Raw genomic sequence first — 1,995 nt, 5'->3', positions numbered from 1 at the left:
GAACACTCATACTGCATCCTTAGCTGCTCTCTAAGTTGTGTTTGTTCCAGCCTCGAAGAGATGTCATGGTTCTCTTGCTTCAGAATCTCATAATCAAGTGCAAGCTGCTCCATTTGCATCTCAAGATCCTCACGGTCTTTCTTGTACAGCTCAATTTCATCACTCAGTTCAAGAATCTTCTCTTGCAGTTCAGAACTAGCGATGCCGTCACTCTTCTTCACCAATGCATCCAACATAAGCTCGTCTTCTTTCTCTTGGTACGAACTTGTTTCAGACATGTCCATCTTGTGTCCAGCACTGTGCACATTTGACAGTGCATGCTCATATTCTGCCTCCTGGGGATCCTCTACTGTTTCTTCTTGCAAAATGGACATATCTCTATTCTTCTGCTCCAGCATTTCATCAAGATCCTTCACAGCCAGAAGCAGCTCAGAGTTGGACTCCTGCATTTTCTGTAGCTGTACACGTAGATCTGCATTTAAATTCTTCTCATGGCCCAGCTCTTGCTTCAGCTCCTCAACCTGAGACCAGGGATCTTCCCCGTCTGACAACCGTTTACCTGATCCATTTGCATCATGGATCGTCTTCTTCATCCCTCTAAGGCCTTCACATTCTCCTCGGAGTGCATCCCTCTCATCCCTCAAGCTACTCATTTCCTTGGAAAGGTCTTGACCTCGCCTACTCTCTTTTACAATTTGCTTTCTGAGTGTCTGCAACTCCATGTCTGAGACATCCAGTTTTCTTGTCAAAGTCCCTATCTCACTTCTCAGCTTCTCTACATCATCCTCTGCACCTCTCAACCCCGTCTCACCCGAGTTGCTCGTCGACCCATCAGTGCTAGCGTCAGGAGCTGAGCTTCCTGACCAGTCACCAGAGCTCAATGGGTTTCTCGAGGTGGCATTGTTGGCAAAAGGCGAGAGGACATTGGTCGCATCCTGAAGAAATGTGCTATGCATGTTCGCACTGGTTTTGGGAGTGAATCTTCCTGAGCTCCCATCTGAACCCGACAACGAAACGGCGTCAAAGCCATTGGCATTGTGGAGGTGGCCGGCCGGCTCAACAGATGCCGGCATATTTCTTCTCAAGGGAAACCTCATCCCTGGTGGTTTGCTTATCACCAATCCATCCTGTACAAGAAAGCTATCAGTTACTATCTGATGAACATAGGGGAAGATGACATAGCGCATGCATTGTTCAGTTCTAAATTCTTCCCCTTCACTACAGGAATGAGAAATTCAGATCTCAAACAAAAAGTACCACGCAGCAAATGTGACCCCCCGAAATGATCAACTAGACAAACGTAGCTTCCCTTTTTCTTTGCAATATGCTTAGCATGCCAAAAGCTCTCTTTCTTGGGCATCAACAGAAATGTAACAGAGCAATGCAATGATGATGGATCAAAAAAGGAAAGCTCTCAAGGACTCTTCCCCACTAGGCCTCACTGGTTACTTACATGCACAGGGCTCATCGAATCGGCAGCAAGCGACCTCGCCTTCTCGGCTTCCTCGTCCTCGCACCGGCTCAGCTGGCTCTGCAGCGTCCTCCGCGGCGAAGACTGTTCATATACTATATCTAAGATATTTCAAAGCAAGTTACATGAAAAAATTGCATATGAGCCCATAGTTTTTATTATATTTGTAAAATACGTACATATTTGTACGTAAAAATGAGCGTACTCAAAAAATGATACATACTACCTAAAAATTAGTATATATACTACCTAATCATTGTTATATACTACATACTACACGTACATACTCTTGGTTTTGATAGATACTACATACAACATACAAAACGCAGCCACCCCCTCATCTTCCCCACGCCACCGGCCCCAGCTACCACCCACCGCGACCCGCCCCGACCACCACCCACCGCGACCCGCCCCCAGCCACCACCCACTACGACCCGCCCCCAGCCACCACCTACCGTCGCCTGCCCCGGCCATCGCCTACCGCCGCCTGCCCTGCTCCACCTCGTCCGGCCAGCGCGCCTCCT

At 48.0% G+C, this 1,995-nt stretch overlaps 1 protein-coding gene across 1 annotated transcript in view; it reads right to left on the bottom strand.

Annotated features, from left to right (window-relative positions):
- The window catches only part of LOC119283596, a 33,096-nt gene that overhangs the window by 28,616 nt on the left and 2,485 nt on the right, over window positions 1-1,995 (bottom strand). The window contains exons 2-3 of the mRNA XM_037563075.1: window positions 1,454-1,572; window positions 5-1,127 (exon numbers count right to left, since the gene is read on the bottom strand). Coding sequence (XP_037418972.1) covers window positions 5-1,127; window positions 1,454-1,572 — 1,242 coding nt within the window. The remainder of the gene's footprint in view (window positions 1-4; window positions 1,128-1,453; window positions 1,573-1,995) is intronic.

Source organism: Triticum dicoccoides, chromosome 4A (assembly GCF_002162155.2).
Source record: "Triticum dicoccoides isolate Atlit2015 ecotype Zavitan chromosome 4A, WEW_v2.0, whole genome shotgun sequence".
Taxonomy (NCBI): domain Eukaryota; kingdom Viridiplantae; phylum Streptophyta; class Magnoliopsida; order Poales; family Poaceae; genus Triticum; species Triticum dicoccoides.
Note: the sequence above shows the minus strand (reverse complement) of the source record. Positions and strands in the feature narration are given on the sequence as shown.